An 18,096-nucleotide genomic window follows, 5' to 3' on the forward strand; every position below is an offset into this window, starting at 1 on the left:
TGTCATGAGTTTCCATGCAACCATGCTTTCTGAACTATACAGTGCTGAAGGCTTCAAATGATCAGCTGTCGTCTGCTGAGGGAAGTCACTACTAAATCTCCACCGGGCAGAATCTTAACATCACCACTGCATTCAATGCTGCTGCAAGAATTAGGTACAACTAGAGATCTCTTGATGGTTCTTCCTGTCATCTTCAAAATCTTTCTGGTTTTAAGCAACAGATTTCTGGTGATGCTGCATCTTATCAGAACGTCTTCAACGATCACGATAAGATTTTTTACAAGATGTCATGTTCTTTATGGGACAATTTTCTAATTACTTACAAGATTTCCTTCATTGGTTGTGCTCGATTGGCAGTGCACTGTGAAGGTGTTTCACCGTCGAGGAACGTGATGGCCGGACATGGCCGCATGGGCTATTAGATTGTCAGTTGGCCATATAAAAAGAGGTGCATCACTGTGAAGGTGCTTCACCGTCGAGGAACGTGATGGCCGGACATGGCCGCATGGGCTATTAGATTGTCAGTTGGCCACATAAAAAGAGGTGCATCACTATGGGCGACGCACAAGCGGGCGGATGATCGATGTATCGTTCGTAAGACCTGCGCGTGTGTGCGTGATGGAATGCAATAATGATGACATCATGATAATTAAAGTTTTTTTTAATAAAAAATATTTTTATCCTTCAAAAATTACAAAAATTTCAATCTGTGTTCTTAAATTTTATTTTTCTAGTTATGCCCTTCCGAAATCGAATATTTTTATTATATATCCCTTGTAAATTTATAGTTTTATCTTTTAAAAAAATATTATTATTATTTATATTCTTAATTATAAAATTAATTAATTTGATTCATTTCAATCAAATATTTTGATTGGATTTAATCATGATTGTATTTAGATTACGTGACTGAATTTAGATTTGATCAATCAAGCTTCGAAGGAATTCGAAGAAAGTCAAATTTTGATCTTTTTTTGTTTACTTTGATCAACTTTAATTTTGATGGGCGCAGATGGTTAGCCTAAATCTATAAACCTAATTTGGATAGAACATTTATCCAATTAAATAGAGTTGATCGATCTAATTTAAGTTTCTATATAAGATTTAAAAAAATATAAATTATAGTTTTCTTTTATAATATTCTCATATAACATATTGATAAAACTTTATATATGTTAAGTAAACATTAAATTATTATTCATGAATATTTGTTTAGTTATTCATATGCGTAAGTTTAAAATTATATAATAATATTTATTTTTCACATATAGATATGATTAATGATTGTAGTTACCACATGAGCTTTCTTGTATGTTGATTAATGTTCAATAATTATTATAATTTATTATTATTAAATTATTTTGCACATAAATTATTTTATTATAATGATATTTTCTTTATTACATTCTTATAAATATCAATATATTTTTATATTAAATTATTATAAATAACTTGAGCATATACAATTTATTTTAGGTATATTAGATCTTGATTAGATAGTTGAAAAGATCACAATGATAACTATTGAAAGTTCTACAAAATAAATAATTATGATAAATTATTGTAAAAGGTCTAAATGACTCAATCTTATTATATAATTCATAACTAACGCATTGGAATGTTTAAAAATTAATTTAAATTTATTAACAAGTCATTAGTTGATATTTTAATGAAAGAATTGATTGAAATTTAATATAATAGTATTTAGAGAATTCAAGATTATATCCTAGATATGCTTGACAAAATTATAACCTTAAGAACTTTAGGTATAAATATAGTTGAGTCGTTTCTTGTATAATTTATTTTTAATCATATTTATTCTTAGTTTGGCCCATTTAAAATTTATTATAATAAAATTAATAATAAATAAAATTTAAATGAGCTGAAGAGTAATATGTGTATAAGAAGAATTAAGATTAAAGTAAGAAATACTCATAATATTTTGGGTAGAAGTAGGTAATAATAAAAGAAAGTTAAACTATAAATTACTTGAGTTTTTAAATGCTATATAAACTTATAAAAAAAATCATAGTAAAATATTACTTTTGTAATAATAAAAGAAAGTTAAAATATAAATTACTTGAGTTTTGGTTCGAAAAAAAAAGGTATTAGTTTGATCTTTATATGTTTCGAATCAAACATTACATAAATTATTTTCTAATATTTAATAAATTGAAACTTATGCTTTAACTTATATTACCAATAATAAAAAATTATTTTAATATAAAAATTATGAAATATTAATCATTATAGAAAATTATTTTAAAGCGAAAACAATAGTATTTAGTATTTGTCACTTATGCTTGAAGATGACTCTAATGTTATGTTCGTATAATTCTAAAAATTTAAATTTTTTTATCTAGAATTCATAAGATATTATTTCTTTTTTTATGATTGTAAACTCAACATATTTGTAATTTCATAAAAATTAATTTTTAAAATTTATATGATGATTTGTGTAGAATTAATATGAATTTTGAATTTGCAATGACCTCGTAATCAAATATTGGAATGAAACACAGTTTCATAAACTTCTTAAGATTATATATAGTTACATCTATATGTCACTCCAAGTTTTTTTGTTTTAGTGGAGAGAGATATTTTATCACCCTTATAGATTACCTGTTAAAATATCAAAAGATAATTAGATAAAAAGTTAAAATTATCAAATTAAATAAACGTGATAAATTTTATGACAGTTATGATAAGCTTAATTATAATTTTAGTTCTTTTGTTAGATTTTTAAAGAAATTAAGTATTTATACTTAGTATGCTTTAAGAGCATAATAAATTATTCTTCTGTACCACAATCAATGAGATGAACTACATGGCAAGCGTCCCGAGCAATGTGGCGATGATGAGGTACATAATGAAGATAATACTATGATTCATATAATATCTTGATTAGTCTCACATCAGAAAGGTAAAATTAAAATTAACTTATAAAGATTTAATAAATATATAATTATTAATTTTACCTTTATATTTTAATTAGTGATTTAGGTTAAACAAGATTGATAGATCAATTAACCTATTAGGCTTGGATCGTAATATTTACCTGTCGACCTACTATCCGTAAAAGTTACTAAGTAAAAAAGATCTCGCATCTCTATATAGGATTTTGTATCTCTTACTAGAGAGATTTTGTATCTCTTGATTTATAGGATTAATTTGATTATCTTTTATCCATAACTATAAATAGGATTATATCGATAGTTATTATAGGGTTATGATGTACACCACATATTTATAGGATTGATATCTGTTGCAAAGACGTGAATAGTTATTTATATCAATAATTATAAATAGGGACCCTCTAAATCAAATTTAAAATTGCAACAATAGTTATTTATATTAAAATTCATTTATTTACTACTGATGGTCACAATAATTTCTGAGGAATATCGATCAAAATAATAAAAGAAAAGGCAAAGACAGAATTTCAAGGAAGACTAACTTCCGTAACCAAGTTGCTAATACATAGGTAAGAACAGAATACTTTATTCAGATATATGCGTCGCAGATCTTTCGCATCACTTCGAGGAAGCAGCTTTGACTTAAATTAAAAATTAATACCTATCTATTATTTTAACAAAATATTGGATGTAACAAAAAAAAAAAGGATCAATTGAAAATTAATACCTATCTATTATGAAAGAAAAAATCACATACTTCATTATTAAAGAATATGACAATTAAATCATGTTCATATTCCTCGTTAATCAATAAGATTTAAGTTATCTGTTTGATCATTATTAAAGCTGCTATTATTACCATTCATGTTATGTAATAACCTCTTTCCACGTAACAAATATGTAAAAGCAACACTGCACCGGATGATGCAATTCTACAGACAGTAAAATTACGTAAGTGTATGTGTAATTAGTCTCTATATCGTCATGTAATTGCAAAGCTTCAAATGCCACAGCAAAAAATTAACTCGACCCCGTACCGAAGACCTGCAATCACACAAGTCCGACTCGGGTTGCAACGGGAACGATGCAGTCGACAACGGAACTAAGTGGACCAAGTCAGCGCTGGGATCTCGTCGTTCGGTGGAGCGCGATCCGTGGGTGCAACAACGCGCTCCTCCCCACGTCAATCTGGCGATTCCCAGATCGTACCGCTCCTCGCCACCTTATAAGGACGCCACCCCTCCACCCCCTCCTTCGCCGCAAGCAACGCAATCATCACTTCCTGTTCCATCAGAACCAACCAGAGGTCGGCTTCCACCGTAGCAGCAATGGCGAACACCAAGATGGCGGTGGTTGCCCTCCTCCTCGTCGCCATGCTGGTGGCGTCGTCCGCGCCGGCCGCGACAGCCCTCTGCTTCGACGACTGCTACAACCGCTGCGCCAACGGCCAGGTCGGCAGCGTGTCCTGCGCCAACATGTGCACGCAGGCCTGCGTCGTCCCCACCACCCTCCCCGACGGCACCGATCTGGCTTCCTTGTACCCCGGCAGCGGCAACTGATGGTGATGAACTTGTTCTTGTCCCCCATCTTTGTTTGTGACGTGTGATCTGTGTTGTTTGTGGCAGTGGCAAAACTCATTGGTCAATAATAACAATACTGTCAATCATTATACCATTGTGTTTTTGAAGCTCGTATTTGGTTTCCGCAAGCTTGAATTCTTTGGGTATGCACACGGATTATTGCCAGCAATAACAAATTACATACAGAATAAAAGCACAATGATACGGACTGCTTAGATTTACATGCAGTGACTGCCTTCGATCCCCATTGTCAATCGTTCTCCATGAATGTATTGGCGCACCTGTTTGCAAGAATAGACTTCAGCTGAAGGCCACCAAAATTACAAGTCTAACATAATCATTAAGCGCACAAATTGACCTCTTTGTCATTATAATGAGACTCAGCAAACTTCAAAGCCTTTACTACAAGATTTATAATGCTTAGTTACAACATCAGATGCTAAAAAAAATAAGTTAAGACCTTTCTTTTGTCATAACTTCCTCCTTTTGTCGGTTCCACAAGACAGAAATCAAGCTGAATTTGTTACGTGTATTTCAGAAGGAAGAATCTGGAAGTGGGATGTTCTAAATTTTGTTCATCTTCAGTTGGTATAGGTAAATAGGGAGGTGCATGGGAAGGTGATCAATGGGAAATTAAGGATTTTAACTGTCAGCATGTAGGGTTCAGGGAGGTTCTGCTATGGTGATTTCACGTATGAAAGGTGATGGGTGTTCAAGGGTTGGCATTCGCCCACTTAAATGTATCAAGATAGTCCATCATCTTTGTTCTGTAAGGATTCTCACATCTATCATGAAGGGAATTGAGTAGTAGACTTGTTTCATGATGTGAAACCGATAACAAAATTAGCAGATGCTGGCATCCAAAGATCCTGAGGAGTTGTTAAAGTTGAAAGTGCAGTACATGTTGAAATAGTTGTGAAGTTGCAACCGTTCAGGCAAAAATAAAAATAGAAATCAGATGACATTTGTGTTGTGTTTTGGGTTGTCCGATTTGAAATATTATGTTACTAAATTTCAAGACCATTTCAACATTAATCCCAGTCAGAAGGGTAGGTGGATATCCATACCTCTCCAGATGGTTGATGATGCATCGAGTTTTCTTAATCAATCTCCCATGGGAACTCCAACTCATAGAAGCTATCAGCATCATAAAATGGTATTGGATAAGGGGAATCTCCTCCATTCCCGCTGCCCTGATCACTGCTGTAGCTGTTTTCAGATATATTTGTCCAATATGGATCAAATGCGACATTATGCATCACTGTCAAGCCCATCCCACAGCTTGTTTGACCGTCACTGAGGAGATTGGCATCAACCAAGCTGCAATATGAATGGATGCAATGTAGAAAAAAAAAGTTTTCAAAGAGAAATTCCTTCGACAAAATATATACTGTATCACATAAAGGCAAAGAGAAAGGAAGAGAGACCTCCCTCCTGGAAATTTGGCTAGCAAACATACTTCAGGTCTTTGTTTCATAAAATCTGATATCAGCAGTGCACTGCAACATTAAAATTTTTAAAAAATAGGAATTAGTTTCCTGGAAGACTGGAGTTTCTCAAAGATAACACTGTTACCATGGATTATAGCATCTATAGTTCCAGTCATTGTCAGCAGAGAGGCCATCTTTGTTTGAAATATCCTGCTCCAATCAGTCCAAGCACAAAGCAGTTGTCAGCTTACAAACTGAAAATTTTAGTTGACAGGAATCTTCGTGTCTAGTAGAAAGCAAAGCACATGCCTCAGTGACCTACCAAATATCTGAGGAGCTTGAAGTCACCAGCAAGCAGGGCTGATAAAAAATGTGACACTTCAACCTATATAAAGCACAGATATGAAACACCACATGTTCATAACACTGGAGTACAAATGAAAGTTGTCCATTGGTGATATGAAGTGAGTAATCTGGCATTCTATATTCTCACTTCTTTAAGATGCAAACAGTCGCATAAGATCAAGACCTCCAGCATGTGAGCATTCATGTCACTGCCAAGGTTCCTGAACAAGTGAAAGTTGTGAAATACAACTCGAAAGTGACAAAGGCAATGGAAAGCTGGCATAAGCACAAATCAAAAGAATAGAGGCAGCAGATGCAATAAAAATTCAAACCTCAAGAAGGTCCCTGTAATCGAATAACATGTTGAAAAATCAACAAACTTAAGGTGGCGAAGTCCCTGTGTAAGCAAAGAATCATTTCCATGAGCGCTGAAGTTTATATTTCACTTATGTAGATGATAATGCTTTGAAAAATCTGAAGTTCCATGTTAGATATATATTCTGGCAAACCAAGTCATAACATGGATATGGTTACGTTTGTGATAGGTTCAAACAGAAAATAGTTATTTACAAGTAATTTTTAATCAAGTCCAATCAGGTAAGTTTGTGACATTTTTTGACAGTATAAGAAAATGCTGAGTAGATATAGAACTTCTAGCTCATGCAGAAACAGCTTAATGTGTTTACTAAAGAAAAGGAAGAACAGAGGACTACCTTGATCAGTATACTGACTTTGTGATCATGTAGCTTAAACCCCCTTAGAGCAAGCGACATTAGATTTGGACAGCCATGTACCAGACCAGTGCAAGTTGGGGTGTTCAAACTATAATCTCTGCCTGAAAAGATAGAAGGGTTTTTAACAAGCATGTTGGAGTATAAAATATACGATTTTGAAGCAAATAGAAAAATGGAACTTGCCAGTATCAGAGGACTCGAAGAACAAACGCTCTATAGTGTGGCAATTCATGCTGACAGCATCCAACATTCGCTTGGGTTCAACATGGCTGTTGACATAGGCATGTTAAGAATCTAGTTCTAGCTGTGGTTCAAGAGAATATATGTTCTGGAAACTCACCAAAATCTATCTTTATCAGATTGAACTTCACATGTTCCACAAGATAACATGGAGGAACAGAGACGAGTAATTTGTCAACATGCCTAGAGTCATCCGTGTCTATAAGCCTATAACAATGGATGTCTAGCACGTGTATTATACATACAATAGACACTGCCGCATAGAGGGCTAGGGTTTTCGCAGAGACCCTCGACACTCCCACAACCTCCCAGCGACCGCAATGAGCCCTCGACGACGCTGCTCCCAGCTACACCACCATCGTTGCCTCCCAACCCTCAACAGCAATGATCCCTCCATGTAGCGACCACAATGAGCATCACTGCCTCCCAGCCCTCGGCAGCAGCACCCTCTATGCAACGACCACAGTGAACCCTCGACGACGCTGCTCCCAGCTACGCCACCATCGCTGCTTCTCAGCCTCTTGACGTCCAGGGCTTCATCGACATCCTCGCAGCCACCCTTCACGCCCACAGCGCTGCCACCGATCAGCATCACAACAGCCGCACTGAATAGGGCAGTGTTGATGCCCTTGACCCAACACCAGAAACGAGTTGGGAATTACATATTTGCAGTCCTACGCAATGGCTACCGACGATTCACTAAAAGCTTAGCTAGAAGCTTTGGAAGCCAGAATTGAGAACTGGCTGCAGGAAACCCTTAACGATTTCAAAAGGAGCCTATTGGAGAACTTCAACAAGTTTCAACAAAATGAAAACTCAAGTTCGGCACTGAACCGATATGGAGACACAGGAACAAGGCACCAAGAACATGACACAAGCTACCCACATATGAAAGTGAAATTTCTAAGATGGGAAGATAGAAATCCGACTAGTTTGATCTCTAGGGCAGAAAATTTTTTTATTTTCACAGAACTCCAAAAGAAACCAAGGTGGAAATAGCTTCAATCCAACTAGATGGAGATGCAATCCAATTGTATGATTGGTACGAAACCTATCACGAGATCCCCTCGTGGGAGCAATTCAAAAGAGGACTTCTTGTTCGCTTTGGACCATCTAAATACGAGATTGTTGATGGGCAGCTCACCAAAATTCGTCAGACTTCTACAGTGCTAGAATATCAGAGTATATTTGAGCGACTATCAAATCAAGCCAGAGACTGGTCTGAACGGCGACTGGTGGGTACATTTATTGAAGGACTTAATCTAGATATCCAATGTGAAGTCAAGGCCCGCCAACCCCGCACTATGACAACTGCGATCTCATTTGCACGTTTGCATGAGGAAAAAAACAGTATGGAGAATCGCCGAAACAGAAGTGACAACAAACAGATAATCAACAAGCCGCCCACCACATCTATTCCCAATCGAAATCCTAACACCCGAAGACTAACTCGAGAAGAACTCAAGAAAAGATCAGCGAAGGGTTTATGCTGGCATTGTGATGAAATGTGGAGTAAGGAGCACTGATGCAAACAAGGGAAGCTTCTAATGATTGAACCGATCGAGGAACCGGAAGTTGACGATGTGGACTCCGATCATGAAGGTATGGATACTGATGATGATGTTATACCTATCACACATACAGTACATGCATTGGCCGGCTACTTACGGGTGATAGATAAACTATGAAAGTTGGAGAAACTTTGAAACATCAGCCTGTTACTATTTTAATTGATTCTAGTAGCATTAACAATTTTATGGACAGTAAGGTTGTTGCCCGAATGGCCTGCCACATTGAAGGCTGTGACAAATTTTAAGTAAAGATCGCTGATGGACGAATTCTAACTTGTGATAACAAGTGTTCGAAGATAAAACAGATTATGTAGGGCCAAGAATGGCTTGTGGATTTTTTTTTGCTACCCTTGGAAATTTTGAAATGGTGCTTGGAATTGATAGCGAAAAGAAACAGTTACATCCCTATTTATTGATTTTCATCTTTTAGTCCACTAGGACTTGGACTCCTAATCAAAATAACAAATATCAAATAGACCCTTAGTCGGCTAGAAGGCCTAGACGACTCCTACTAGAACTAGAGAACTCAAGAGAATACGTTCTTTATATTAGTTTATGACTCAGAGAATTTAGAGGGATCCTAACATTCCTCCCCCTTTCAATTCAACCTTGTCCTCAAGGCTGAGCAGCATCAAACTCTGGGAACTTCTCTTTCAGCGCCTTGTAGGACTCTTAGGTGGCATCTTCCATTGGTAAGTTGGTCCATTACACCAGCACTTCACTCACAAGATATCTACGACGCATTACAACCCGTCGATCAAGTAGTGATTTAAAAAGCGCTAGGCGCCAAGGTCCAAAAACGCCCGAGGCGCTAGGCGCTCGCCCGAGCGAAGCGAGACGCTAAAATATAAAAATATATAATATAATTAATAAATATAATTATTTAAAATTTTAAATAAAAATATGCTATTAAATTAAGAAAATCTAAGATATAAAATTAACAGTATTAAGAAACCTAGCAATAATTTCAAATAAATAAAAATTAACAGTATTAAAATCAAAATAATATATTATTAATCTATTAACAGTATTGAAAATTAATTATTTTAAATAAACTTAATAATATTAATAGTATACAGTATACGTATACTGTTAAAAGGAAGTGTAAAGGGGTGCTGAGCTTGCTGACTGAGAAAAGAGGAAGTGGCAGCGGCGACAGCGGCAGCGGGAGCGGCCAGCAGTGGGGAGGCGCAAGCGGCGACAGCGGCACCGACAGCGATGAGCAGCGATAGCGGGAGCGGGAGCAGGAGCGGCGAGCAACGGGAGGCGCGAGCGGCGACAGCGGCAGCGGCGAGCAGCGGGAGGCGCGAGCGACGACAGAGGCAGCATTTGCGAGCAGCGACAGCGGCGAGCAGTAGGAGGCGCGAGCAGCGACGGAGGCGGCGTTTGTGAGCAGCGACAGCGACGAGCAACGGCAGCGGGAGCAGGAGCGGCAAGTAGCGGGAGGCGCGAGCGGCGACAGAGGCAGCGTTTGCGAGTAGCGACAGCGGCGAGCAGCGAGATCGGGATCGGGAGCGGCAGCGGCAAGGGTTAGGGTTGGGTTCTCACTTATATCGATTTTAGTTGGTTCGATTGAACCAACTAACTATCAGAGACCGAACCAGGACCGAACCAGACCTAAAATCCTGGTTCGGTCGCCTTGGTTAACCCAGGCGCTCGCCCGAAGCGCCCAGTGCCTGGGCTCGGGCGAGCGCCCAGGCGGCGCCTGTTTGAAGCGCGCCGCCTGGGAGTTTAGTGAGGCGCTTGGGCCTCACCTCGCCTCGCCCGAGCGCCTAGGCGAGCGCCCGAGCGCCTTTTTAAATCACTACGATCAAGTATGACTTGCGGTTGAACTTGAGCCTCACCAACAGCAAAGATGTCCGACAAATGGTGTTGCACTACCTCATCTTCACCTAGCTTCTTTTTAAGGCAGGAAACATGAAAAATTGAGTGTATCTTGGAGCTAGCCGGCAAATCCAAATGGTAGGCAATTGGTCCAATGCATTCTAATATTTTGTAAGGCCCAAAAAATCGAAGAGACAGCTTCATAGAGGACGGGACCTTTATAGAAGTTTGCTTATAGGGCTGAAGATGAAGGAAAACCCAATCACCCATGGTAAATTCTCGTTCACTTCGGTGTTTATCAGCTTGTTGCTTCATTCTTGTGTGGCTGTGAGGTTATCCTTTAAAAGCTGAATAATCTTGTCTCTGTGAAGCAATTTCATATCCACATGATTAACTTTAAAGGAGGCAGGTACATATTTTGCAATTGCGAGTGGGGTTCGACCATAAGCTGCTTCAAAGGGAGTCATTTTAATAGAAGAATGATAGGAAGTATTATACCACCACTTTGCCTAGGGAAGTCATTTAGTCCATTCCTTCGGCTTATCACTGATAAAGCATCTGAGATAATTTTCTAGGCACCTATTTACTACTTCAGTTTACCTAGTTTACCCATCTGTTTGTAGATGATAAGCAATACTCATGTTCAACTGAATACCCTGTAAACAGAAAAGCTCTATCCAAAAGGTGCTAGTAAAAACTTTGTCTCTGTCACTAACAATAGAATGAGGAACTCCATGCAATTTAGCTATACTCTCAACAAAAATACAGGCAACACATGCGACAATATAGGGATGTCGTATAGCACAAAAATGAGTATACTTCGTAAGCCGATCCACAACTACAAAGATAGTGGTTTTCTGAATATCATCTTCATGTACTCTGATTTGGTGATAGCCCGACCATAGGTCCAATTTAGTGAAAACCTAGGCTCCTCCCAAATCATCAAACGACTCATCTACCACTAGAATAGGATATTTGTCTTTCATCGTAATGTTGTTGAGTGTTCTGTAGTCTACACACATCTGCCATGAGCCATCCTTCTTTCTTACCAGCAAGACTGGGGAGGAATATGGGCTGACACTAGCCCTTATGACCCCTGTTTGTAGCATCTCTTTGACAATTTTCTCTATCTTTGCCTTCCGAAAATATGGATATCTATAGGGTCGGACGTTTGTTGGTGCTCTCCCGGGTAATATCGGAATTCGGTGATCATGAGGTCGAAGAGGTAGGAGTTCCTGTGGCTCTGCAAATACATCTACAAACTCTTTGAGCAATGATTCGACATCTTCGGTTTAGTTGTGCACTACCGCTTCCTTTTCAATGCTCTGCAACTGTACCAAGAATCCGGTGTGTCTTTCGAAGAATCCTCTCCATCCAATGACCAATGACAGTTGTGACCTTACTTCTACGTCTTCCCTTTAAGATCATTTGCTTTCCATTAATAAAAACCTTCATGATTAGCTTAGAAAAATTCAAGGAAACATTATCCAAGGTTGATGGTCATTCAATTCCAAGCACTACTTCGTAGTCTTCCAAAGGTAGTAAAAAAAAATCCACAAGCAATTCTTGGCCCTACATAATCAGTTTTATCTTCGAACACTTGCTATCACAAGTTAGAATCCGTCCACCAGCAACCTTTACTTCAAATTTGCCACAGCCTTTAATGTGGTAGGCCAATCGGGCAACAACCTTACTGTCCATAAAATTATTAGTGCCACCAGTATCAATCAAAACAGTAACAAACTGATGTTTCAAAGTTCCTCCAACTCTCATAGTTTGCGGGTTAGAGTAGTCGGCTAATGCATGCACTGTATGTGTGATAGATTCAACATCTTCATCAGTATCCATACCTTCATGATTAGAGTCCACATCGTCAGCTTCCGATTCCTCCTCAATCGGCTCAAACATCAAAAGCTATCCTTATTTGCATCAATGCTTCTTACTCCATTTTTCATCACAATACCAACACAAACCCTTCGTTAATCTTTCATTGAGTTATTCTCAAGTTAGTCTTCAGGTGTTAGGGTTTCGGTTGGGAGTAGATGGAGTGGGTGGCTCGCTGATCACCTGTTTGTTGATACCTCTATTTCGGCAATTCTCCATGTTGATTTTTTCCTCATGCAAACGTGCAAATGAGATCGTAGTTGTCATAGTGCGAGGTTGGCGAGCCTTTAACTTCACATCGGATATCTAGATTAAGTCCTTCAATAAATGTACCCACTAGTTGCCGTTCGAACCAATCTCTAGCTTGATTTGGCAATCGTTCAAATCAACTCTTATATTCTAGCACTATAGAGGTCTGACGAATTTTGGCGAGCTGCCCATCAACATTCTAATATTCAGATGATCCAAAGCGAACGAGTCCTCTCTTGAATTGCTCCCACGAGGGGATCCCATGACAGGTTTCATACCAATCATACTATTGGATTGCATTTCCATCTAATTGGATTGAAGTTATTTCCACCTTGGATTCTTCGGGAGTTCTATGAAAGTGAAAAAAAATTTCTGCCCTAAAGATCCAACTAGTCGGATCCCCATTTTCCCATCTTGGAAATTCCACCTTCATGCGTGGGTAGCTTGTGTCATGTTCTTGGTACCTTTTTCTTGTGTCTCTAGATCGATTCAACGTCGGACTTGAGCTTTCATCTTGTTGAAACTTGCTTAAGTTCTCCACTAGGCTCCTTTTGAAATCGTTAAGGGTTTTCTGCAACCAATTCTCAATTCTGGCTTCCAAGGCTTCTGGTTGGGCTTTCATTGAATTGTCGATAGCCATTGCGTAGGACTGCAAATCTGTAATTCTCAACTCTTGTTTCTAGTGTCGGGTCAATGGCATTAGCATTGCCTATTCGATGCAGCTATTGTGACGCCGTAAGGCATGAAGGATCGCTACGAGGATGCCAAGGGAGCCTTGGACGCCGAGAGCAGCATGAGGGCTCGCTGCGGTCGCTGCGTGGAGGGCGCGCTGTTGGAGAGCAACGTCGGTGGCGCGGTTGGGATGCAACTGCGGAGTCAAGAGCAGTGTGAGGGCTCACTGCGGTCGTTGCATGGAGGACATGTGGCTGGAGGGCAGCATCGGTGACGTGGCTAGGAGGCAGCGGCAGAGGCGTGGTTGTTGCAGCGGGAACGCCGAGGGTCGCTGCGTGGAGGACGACATGGATGGGCTGGCGGGCAGCGGGAAGAGCAGCAAGATTGCACGATTGGGAAGTTATAGCGGGATGTCGAGCAATCGGTGTGGGGAGTTGCAGCGAAAACGCCGAGGATTACGACTCTGATACCAAATGGTAAGACCCTTAGGATTTTACCTTAGAAGAAGGGGAACAAAAGGATAAGATAACTTCGAGGGGATCGACCTCCTAGGGTTTGCCAAAGGCTGAAAAGTATTTCCCTTGATGGCGAAAAGAAACAGTTACATCCTTATTTATAGATTTCCACCCCTTAGTCTACAAGTATGAGCATATGATCATAGTGCCTTCACTACAACGAATACATACAAGTATCATAGTAAGGTATCGTAGTGCATTCATTGCAACAGATACCACACAGTCCTATACATGTGCATTCCTAGACATATTAAAGCTGACTAATTATGTAAATTAACCAAGCATTCATAAGTTCTAAATTTCTAGAAAGTCTGGAGGATCCTGCACTGCGATCGGTACTGAATGGTTAAAATTGGATAAGAACTATTTCTGTACTAAAAGTATTCTTAGAAGAAAGAGCACGGTCATTCGTTCCCTCAACATTAAAGGTGCCTTGTTCTCTAATAGCTTAGTTATTTTCATCAAACAAGTCCTCCACCACCTAATAAGTAGTAAATTTTTCTTATATATACAGCAACATACACACCACAATTAAGTTGATTATAATTTTTAATCCTCCTCCAGATAAAAGCGAACAGCATCACATTTCACATAGAACACTAATAACCAAAGAGACTGGAAATATGCCATGACAGTTTATTGTTTATACTTACAGGCCAACAACTTCAAGGTCAAGTAGAAATGGACAGGAAGATAAAGCTTTGCAAAGTGCAAAATTGTCCATTTTATCAATGTTATACAGGTGCAGACTCCTCAAGAAATTCCTTCACATAAAAAAGAAAAACTAAGAACAAAAGAATAGATAACAAGAAGCTAAACAACTTTAATACTTTCATACCCTGCAGCACCACCATCCACACTTAGAGCCAGAAGGCAAGACCTTGTAAGAAGAGAGGTCTCCTTGCCTTGCCTTGGTCTCTTTTGAGTCCATGAAAGGCCTGATGTATCCATGGGATTTCTAGTGGAATAGGACATAGGTCTAGAAAGTTCTGTTGTTGAAGCTGCGTTAGGCCAAATCCCAAGCTTGAGTGATCTGTTTTGGAGAACAGTTTTTAGAAAATAATTGGAATAAGCTTCACAGGTACATTTTGTTTACATTTAAGACAGAAAGAAAATAACTTGTTAGCCATCACTATGGTGAAACCCCTCCGTTTACCTACTCATAAAAACATGCATATGTATGTTGGCAGAGAACTTAAAGTTAGACTTCCATCTCAACTTCTATATGATCCCACTACTAAATTGCAAAAGGGCATAACATTTAACTAGCTCAGTGAAGCACAGGCTCGATTGTAGACATTGCATAATGAAAGTAATTTTAAAAAGCAAGCTATAGGGTCCGTGAGAGATAATATAACACTATTATGAAAATGAGATGGTATAACACTTGGTAACTATGGACAACTTTGTGCTTAAACCAGGTATCTTTAAGTTGTATACTGCCAAAAAATAGGCTTTGTGGCATATATTATGTCCAACAGTATACTCAAGGAACAAGTAACAGCATCCTGAAATTTGTTTGCCACCAACGGCTTTAATCAAGTTGACATCAATCTGAAAATGTAATCTTCAAGATATTTCAATAGCAGGAGGCCGAAACATGAATCCATCACTAGCAACATACTTGATAAAATCAGCAAGTTGATTGGTGATCCTGTTAGCTTCTCAACCTATACGACTGCCTAAATAATAAATTCCAAAAAATGTAATCTTCAAGATATTTCAATACTAATCAACAAGGCCATACCAGACAATTCTCAAAAACCATCCAGATGCATTGGGCTTTCATGCTTAATATAACCAATAAATCTAACACCAGCATGATGGCAGAAAATAAGGCCATGTTCCAACTCAAAGCATAGCTGGTTCTAACACAACATCTTCAATTTTAACAAGATTAGTTATTGGAAAGTAGGATATATAGCCAACAAGTCAATCCAAGAGTCTATCAGAGAAAGGAAGAATTTCTAATTCAGCAAGCAAACCACCAAAGGCAATTGATTGAAAAGAAAGGAGATGAAAATTCTTGAACGAATGTATTTTACTAAAATGAAGGAATCTTACTGAAGGTTTTTTCCTGCTCGTTGTATCATTGTAGAGACAACTGTGTTATTAACCTTCGGCATTTCAGCTGTTAAGTCAATATTCACATAGCACATTGGATCTGTTGCACACTTGTTGAACATTGAACAAGTAGCTGCAGCATAACAAAGACTTTGTGTATCCAACTTAGAGAACACCTTCAGAACACCATAATGCATGAAGTTATTTGTCAAAATGATGCTATAAAAAACTCAAGCAGATGGACTGAAGGAAGAATGCATGGTAGATTCTTAAAAACAAAGTAAAGGGATTATAGAAAAAGAAATACTTTTTCTAGAACCACATTGCATGTTGACACTTAACAATTAGACCACACAGCCACATACAGAAAAATGAAGATAATGAGAAAACTAAATGAAGCCAATATATCATAAAGCAATCAAGGAACACGAAGCACAAAAGTAGAAATCTCTCTCATGCAAATGAAACTGAATTCAGTGTTGTATTAGGAAATAAACTAAATCAGCAAAAATGAAAGTGTATAACAAATAAATACAAAAGTAGTACACAATTCTGCAGTGAGCCAGTGAACATGAGTATATATATTCAAATTCTCTGAAGATGAAACTAAATTCAGATGACAAAAAACAGAGAGGACCGTAAAAGGATGGTAAACATTTTAAGTCTACCAAAAGAAAAAGATCCAAGACATTGGTAATTATAAAGCAAAACTCTTGCAGCATTATAATGAGAAAGAGCATACAACTCATGTAGCTATAGAGATGGCGAGAATTAAGCACTAAGAATTCCCAGGATCTGCTGAAAGAGTCATAAAGTCATAACTCAGACTAAATTTAACTGGATCAAATTTAATTTGTATCAAGAGATAGAGGGTTCATATGAGAAGAGTCCAAAGTAGCTGGAATTCCTTGTTGGCATTGGAAAGGTTGGGTTGCGAACAATGGGACGCCACTTCATCTTTTCTGATAAGAACTATAGAGGGTCGAACAGGAGTGATATGATACCATATAATACACATCTTACAGCTGTAATGAGGGTGGATAATATATGAATGTGTTCTATAGACCTTAAGGTATATCTGAAGTATTATTTTCAACGAAGTCTTCGATGCTAGAGTTCCTCACCATCTCTCCTTTCTTTTTTTTCTCTTCCCCTACCTCTCTTCTCTCTCACTCTTATCTCTCCTTGTTCTCCATCTTCTCTCTATTCTCTTTCTAGGGGTAACAAGCCAATCTAATATCTGTTAGAAACAGCCGCCACTGTTTACGACAATTGGATGCTCACTGATCCATTGTCTTCCTATGCGTTATTATCCAGTTCAAGGCATACTCTGTTCATGTGGACTTTAGTAGCAATAAACTTGGAAGACATTATTAATCAACTACAAGCATACAAGCGCGTGCCTGTCATCACACATCACTGTAAGTAATCAAGAAGAGAAACGGATTCTTCCGGAGTACACCGACAATAGATTAAAGGAGAGGGTCCAGGTGATTTACTCTGATGGTGAGATCGGAGGAAAGGGGCCAGGACGAGGAGTTGTGCTTGGACGCGCGCCGCCGGGCGGATCTCTTGGCAGCCTCGAGGATGGCTGATGCAGCCTCAATCGCGCTCTCGACCAGCCTATCCTTCTCCGCTTCCAGGAGACTCGACTCGAGAAGGCCCTCTAGCGAGAGCTCGAAGGCGACGGAGGGGTCCGGGAGGGCGAGCAGTGCCTCGAGGACGCGATCCATCTTCCGGGGCTGGGGCGAAACCCTAGGATAGCAATCGGCGGCGGAGGGGCACCGGCGCTTGGGGCCGATGGGATCCATCACGCCGTGGCGGCGGATGCGGGGACAGACAGCATCCCGGGACGCGCGCTGAGCATCCTTTTCTTCGGCTTCTTTGCCGTTTTGATGTGCACTTGGTCGCACCTGATAAGGTGCACCCGGCGGAGCATGGTGGCCCCCCGTGCCAAATGTGGAAAACGTGGGCCCCCGCATGCAGATGTGTGGGCTCGTTATTGAAGTAAATATTTGTTTCCTGCCTTATTCGTTCCAGACGACCTTTGCGGGGAGCGGCCGAATCCGATCC

At 39.0% G+C, this 18,096-nt stretch overlaps 1 protein-coding gene across 1 annotated transcript; it reads right to left on the reverse strand.

Annotated features, from left to right (window-relative positions):
- Window positions 1-4,552: 4,552 nt before the first annotated feature.
- LOC135648630 (F-box protein At4g02733-like) lies at window positions 4,553-17,967 on the reverse strand. The gene is made up of 13 exons (XM_065166498.1): window positions 17,523-17,967; window positions 16,024-16,199; window positions 14,798-14,992; window positions 14,613-14,723; window positions 7,184-7,273; window positions 6,984-7,101; window positions 6,603-6,667; window positions 6,419-6,491; window positions 6,248-6,310; window positions 6,071-6,135; window positions 5,923-5,994; window positions 5,563-5,815; window positions 4,553-4,776 (listed from the first exon to the last, which is right to left on the reverse strand). Exons 1-12 carry the CDS (start codon window positions 17,832-17,834, stop codon window positions 5,596-5,598), a joined length of 1,560 nt encoding a protein of 519 aa, XP_065022570.1. The 5' UTR covers window positions 17,835-17,967; the 3' UTR covers window positions 4,553-4,776; window positions 5,563-5,595.
- Between the last annotated feature and the right edge of the window lie 129 nt (window positions 17,968-18,096).

Source organism: Musa acuminata, chromosome BXJ1-4, assembly GCF_036884655.1.
Source record: "Musa acuminata AAA Group cultivar baxijiao chromosome BXJ1-4, Cavendish_Baxijiao_AAA, whole genome shotgun sequence".
Classification (NCBI taxonomy): domain Eukaryota; kingdom Viridiplantae; phylum Streptophyta; class Magnoliopsida; order Zingiberales; family Musaceae; genus Musa; species Musa acuminata.